Source organism: Teleopsis dalmanni, chromosome 1 (genome assembly GCF_002237135.1).
Source record: "Teleopsis dalmanni isolate 2A chromosome 1, ASM223713v2, whole genome shotgun sequence".
In the NCBI taxonomy this organism is placed as follows: domain Eukaryota; kingdom Metazoa; phylum Arthropoda; class Insecta; order Diptera; family Diopsidae; genus Teleopsis; species Teleopsis dalmanni.
This window is the reverse complement of record NC_051846.1, coordinates 213,760,205-213,766,204: the sequence shown is the minus strand read 5'-3', so window position 1 is coordinate 213,766,204 and position 6,000 is coordinate 213,760,205. Positions and strand designations below refer to the sequence as shown.

The window sequence follows — 6,000 nt, the reverse complement described above, 5'->3', positions numbered from 1 at the left end:
CTTATGATACTTTATCCTTTGATTGTCAAAAATGTAAAAATATTTTTGCAAATTCTTTATGAGTTTATATTTTTTTATAGAATAAAAACTAAATTCAGTCAAATTTTTATTTTTATTAATAAGAAAAAATTATACATTCTTATTCATTTGTATAATTAATTTCTATAATTTTAGTCAAAAATTTAAACATCCAGTTTTCAACATATTCACTACACAATCGCCGTCGAACACTGAGAAAGAAAGAAATGCAATCGATAAATCGCCCTTATCTTTGCACAGAGTGACCATGCAACTCTAAACATTACTCATGGTTAACTAACATAGACTAATTGGTTAAATTATTACTGTATTTTCATACATTTTTTTTTATTATTATTTTTTATTATTATTTTTAATAAAATTATTAGAATATTTTAACATATTCAAATAACGCGTTAAATATCATAATAAATTTTTCTGTTACCTTTTTCGTTTTTTATGCAGATTTATTCATCACAATCCTTCATCACAATATTATTTTTGATGATTGTATCAATTTAATTAGATACCTTTCTCTTTTTGGTGAAATTAATAACATTTGTCGAAAATTTACACCTGTTAATATAATTTATCATGTAGAAATATATCTATGTATATAATAATAAAAAAAATTAGGTTTTTTAAAAATTTTCTTCATTCCAGATTATTGTACCATATTATATGACGATTAAACTATGATTATCCGAAGTATAATGCTATCGAAAATAAATCAAAATGAAACTTTAACTAAAATCAATATCTGACAGCTTGCACTCTCGGGATCACCGATTCGATATTCAACCATAAGTAGTTGAGAGCACTAACCAACAGTTGTTATTTAATTTAATAACTGAAAATAACCTTTCGAGTATGTCGGACCAGCTTCCTGAATTATACGCATTTTATAGCTTCCGGTTCTGTTTTTTTAATCGAAATTGACAGTAAAATTCTTCTCGGGGATTTTAATGCAAAGATCGCAAGAGAAGAAATCTGTGGTCCAACTGTCATTTAGCCTCCACACTGTGATTCCTACACTGTGATATTCATAAGGTAACGTGGCTATTTCCCGACCAATCAACACGAAACCAGATTGATCATTTCGTGATTGACGCAAGGCTAGCTTCAAGTGTGGTAGACGTATGTTCATTCCGAGGTCCAAATATCGACTCAGACCACTACCTTGTCGCAGCCAAGGTACGCATACGGCTTAGTACCGCCAACAACGTATGTTCCCGTGTGCAGAAAAAATTAGATGTCGGTAAGCTGCGATCACGAGAGACAGCCAAAGTCTTCGCCGCTCAACTCTCTAGCCGATTAAACAACCAACGCTCTCGTCCCAATAACGCCAGCAGACAATGTGGACATATCTCTCACTACCTACGGAAGATATTTTTGGTTTCTAAGGTCCCCCGCGACGAAACCATTGGTACGACGAGGAGTGTCGCCAAACCACTGCTGCAAAGAACGCGCCCTATAAAAGAACGCTGCAGTTAGCAGCAACGCAAACTGTGGCTGAACAATATCGGGAGATGTGGAATGTAGAGAGGCACCTATTCGAACGGAAGAAACTAGATCAAGAAAGACGCGAACGAGAGAAAATCGAGATGTGTAGAAACAGAAATGATGTCCGTAAATTTTATCAAAAAGTCAATCGTCTGACTCAAGGCTTTAAGCTTTGTGCATGAAAATGGTGATATGGTTACAGATACACAGAATGTACTGAAATGATGTACTGAATGATTTCTAGCGATGATAACATCAATTCTGCCTTTGGAAAAATGATCAATGGTGGTACGCCCATGTCAAAAGCAGCATTGATAAGACCCAATCAAAGAGTTGGCATGTGGCTTCAACCTTTCACACAACACAGTTGAAAGAACCTTGTATGCGACAGGTATTGTGCTGATCCCGCGGTAGTTACCCCAAATCGTCGGGCCACTGGGCATACTTTCATCTAACTGTATTCTTCAGATAAACTGATGCATGCACCCTATCAGCATATCGCCGCCGGCCTTGTACAATTTAGCCGGTATGCTATCCGCGCATACCGCATTGTTGTTCTTAAGTCGCTGTATAACAATACGCACTTCGTTATGGTCTGGTGGTGGCAATTTATTATCATCATTTTCCATTGAGAACTTCGAGAGCATCAGAGATCAGACGAAGAATCACCATTGCTAATAGGTGCTACTACGGGCTCAGTAGGCAATTGTATGGCGCAGTAGCATGGACGTTATCACAGAATTATGAAGCAGCGCTGGGAGTGTTCGAGAGAAAAGTTCTTCGTAAGATCTTTTGTCCTTTACGAATCGGCGACGACTACCTGTACGAAATTTATCACAACATTGTTTGAAGTAGTAGGTGGCGGAAGAAGACGTAGACCGTAAACTCGGTAACGGGGTGTTATGGCTAATAAGTAAGTAAGTAAGTACATCCATTTAGCTTTAATTGCACTGAAGGATTGCAACGCTAAACGATTTTTTATCAAAGCCCTAATTTCACCAGGTTAGCTCAACTTAAAACTACAAATTCTCATATTTAGCATTTAATAACAATCGCAAATTTGTATTTTATTAGTAAAAATCAACAATTTTTTATGAAAAAAAATTTTTATTATAAACAAATAAACTATCTATGTAGCAAATTATAAGTCAAATAAAGCATATAATTAGCATTATTATGTGCAAATATAAAATTCACAATTTTTAATTGGAGTACTAAAATTTTTATGATATATTGTAGTGTTCAGTTATTGTAGAATTATAACTAGAAAAAGAATTATAATTATTTACTACACAATATACATAAATTTGAATTAAAACTGTTAACGTTTTTATTAATGTGTTAATCAACTAAGCAAATATTGAAAGAAACCTAAATCTTATGTTCTCGATAATAGCATTATTATTAGATTTTGTTAAGCTATCATACTGTGACGAAGAAATGTAAGTGTAATACGCTAAAATTATTCTGTGAAACAAATTTTAAAAATATTTTCAACTTCTATAACTTCGTATAGGAATCTTAAAAAGTATTACTGACAAGGCACATAATAAGAATATTTTTTTAATTGCGTACTAGATCTACAATTGGAATGATAATAGGATAATAAAGGTAATAGCTACATGTGCATAATTCGTACATCTATCGCATTTATGATTATGCAAAATTTTGTATAACATGTCAAAGTCTAATAAAACGAATTAAACTTTTTACTTTCATAATAATTAATTCTTTTGTTGCAGGAAGTTATTTTTTCGTACTTATGAACTACATTTAGTAAATAACAGAAATTTGTTTTATAAAATATCGCATTTATTTAACATCCTCTTAATAATGCTTTAACTAGAAGTACATAAATCATAAAATAAGGTTATACATATATTTTACATAAACGTTCATTTATTTATTAATTCTACTTTGTAAGTAGGTTTCTTGTTAGTAGCACATATATGCACTTCTATATAAATCGCTTTGCTTAGATTTACAACAAAATCTATTTAAATAGTTAAAATTTTGTGTCGTTTCTATATATCTTTTTTATTCGAAATATTCGATCGCGTTAAGCATAATGATTTGTTTATTTTTTTTATAAATTTTAATTGTTCCGTATATAAAGTGGTAAGTCATAAATAAATAACGTTCTGACCTAAAGTAAATTTATTTAAGTAAATTATATAGTAATAGATGTTTTGTATTTAAAGTTTTAACATATATTAATTTATTTTAACTTTATAATTAATATATGTATATCAAAATAAAGGTACATAATATTGTTATTGAACAAATTTATGTAATTAACATTATTTAATAAAAATTATCTGGGTAACATATAAGATATTTAATTAAAATCATTCAAACTAAAAGACAAACGAATGTTCGACGTTGTTAAAATAATCTGCTATTAGAAACAATGAAATTGTAATCATAATTTCAAGAAAAATTATCTTAAAAATGTATTTTGAACAACGTGCATTGTTTTTAAGTATGAATAGTCATATTCTTGCAGCGAGCTCAAAATTCAATTCCATGTTTGTAAATTATTGCTCGTTGTTTATTATTATTATTATTATTATTATTATTATTATTATTATTATTATTATTATTATTATTATTATTTTTATTATTATTATTATATTATTATTATTATTATTTTATTATTATTATTATTTTATTATTATTATTATATTATTATTATTATTATTATATTATTATTATTATTATTATTATTATTATTATTTTATTATTATTATTATTTTATTATTATTTTATTATTATTATAATTATTATTATTATTATTATTATTATTATTATTATTATAATTATTATTATTATAATTGAAATTATTATAATTATTGTTATTATTATTATTATAGTTATTATTATTATAATTATAATTAATATTATTAAATTATTATTAATTTCTTATATAAGTTGATAATGCTGCGGCATTTTATTTCGATAACGATTGATACGATTGCTGCGGATTAATTGTTGACCTCGAGACTGGTCGACAACGTACTCGAGGCGGCAGTGTCCATGTCGTTGTAGCTATTGGTCATAGAGATTCTTTAGATGGTACCCAAATAGTTGGTCCCGATTGTGACCATATCATTGATTTGACTTTACTATATATTTCTTCGATCGTGTCACCTTGAACAACACCTACAAAATATTAATAAAATAAGACAATTATTATAAATATATTCAGTAATTGTTATTGTTATTGGGTTTTTTTAGAAGTTTTGTTTACCAGTGAAATATTCTCCAAATTCTTGTTCCATTTTGATTGCACGTTCATAAGTCTTTTTAGCTTGTTCCTCAGTCATCCGTCGATTCATTTCCCTGAAATCAATTTTAATGTAATGATAAATTTATTTACTATACCTATATAACCACTTACATCACTGAATCAACTGATTTAGGTTTAATAAATATTGCAACTGGATATAATTGAGCTACTTGAAGACGTTTGATTGCATTACCGGACACATCTAAAATGCAATGTTTTCCTTTTTCTGCTACTTCTCGGACACTTGCTACAGAAGTGCCGTATAAATTGTCATTGTATTGACCTGCCTCAATAAATAAATGATTTTGGATATCTCGTTCCATTTGCTCACGAGATGACATGAAATGATAGTCACGGCCATCAACTTCATAGTCTCTTTTAGGACGAGTTGTATCTAAAAATTATAATAGTTTCATTATATTTTATATAATTGTCATAAAAATATTTAAATATTTAAAATATAAGTTTATACGTACGTGGAACACATGACCCAAATTTATCAGGATACTCTGATATTAAGTCATCATTTATACGATCTTTTAGAGGCCCCAATATTATTACAGGTCGTGTATAATTTATTGAAAGTCGCTGAACTGCTTCGTATGACAACACATTTTCTTCAGAGGCTGTAAAAACATATGTGATTTGTAGCGAAACCAATAACTTAACTTGATATCAACTAATTTCTATATTATTTTAATTTAATTTAATACGAGCAATTTTTAAGCTATATTTATGTAGCAATGTATAGGAAGGACGAAAATGTATTGAAGACACAAGGAAAAAATTATATCATAAATTAATTAAATGGTCTTGTGTGAAAATCTCTTTAAATTAAATAAAATTAAAGGAATTGTTCTTAAAAAAAACTCAAACACAAATATTAGTAACAAAATAAACGGATCAACTTATAAAGTAAAAAGCATTAATCGCAGAAATTAATATATAGAATTATTAAAATATTTTTAAAAAAATTTGCAAAGTACAAAAAAAATGTAAATTAGTTTTAATACTTATAAAACTTATAAAAAATATTAAATTTATTATTTTATGTGTACCATTAAGTTTTATAGTTGAAGTGAATCACAACATTCCACAAGGACTATGAAACAATTATGTAAGTAATATCATTTAACTCATTTAACTACAACTTAAAATTTGTTATTAAAACAATCCAAATTTTTAATGCA

The 6,000-nt window shown here is 28.3% G+C and overlaps 1 protein-coding gene across 12 annotated transcripts in view; it reads right to left on the bottom strand.

Annotated features, from left to right (window-relative positions):
* Nucleotides 1-4,423: 4,423 nt before the first annotated feature.
* Nucleotides 4,424-6,000, bottom strand: part of LOC119671890 (disks large 1 tumor suppressor protein) — a 38,533-nt gene continuing 36,956 nt past the window's right edge. For 5 of the 12 annotated variants that reach the window (XM_038082732.1, XM_038082733.1, XM_038082735.1 and 2 more), the window contains 4 exons: nucleotides 5,287-5,436; nucleotides 4,922-5,204; nucleotides 4,772-4,863; nucleotides 4,425-4,683 (listed from right to left, as the gene is read on the bottom strand). In XM_038082732.1, the coding sequence (XP_037938660.1) occupies nucleotides 4,577-4,683; nucleotides 4,772-4,863; nucleotides 4,922-5,204; nucleotides 5,287-5,436 (632 nt within the window). In that variant the 3' untranslated portion in view covers nucleotides 4,425-4,576. Of the gene's footprint in view, nucleotides 4,684-4,771; nucleotides 4,864-4,921; nucleotides 5,205-5,286; nucleotides 5,437-6,000 lie in introns of all 12 variants that reach the window. The other 7 variants (XM_038082737.1, XM_038082736.1, XM_038082739.1 and 4 more) reach the window with 2 other exon arrangements.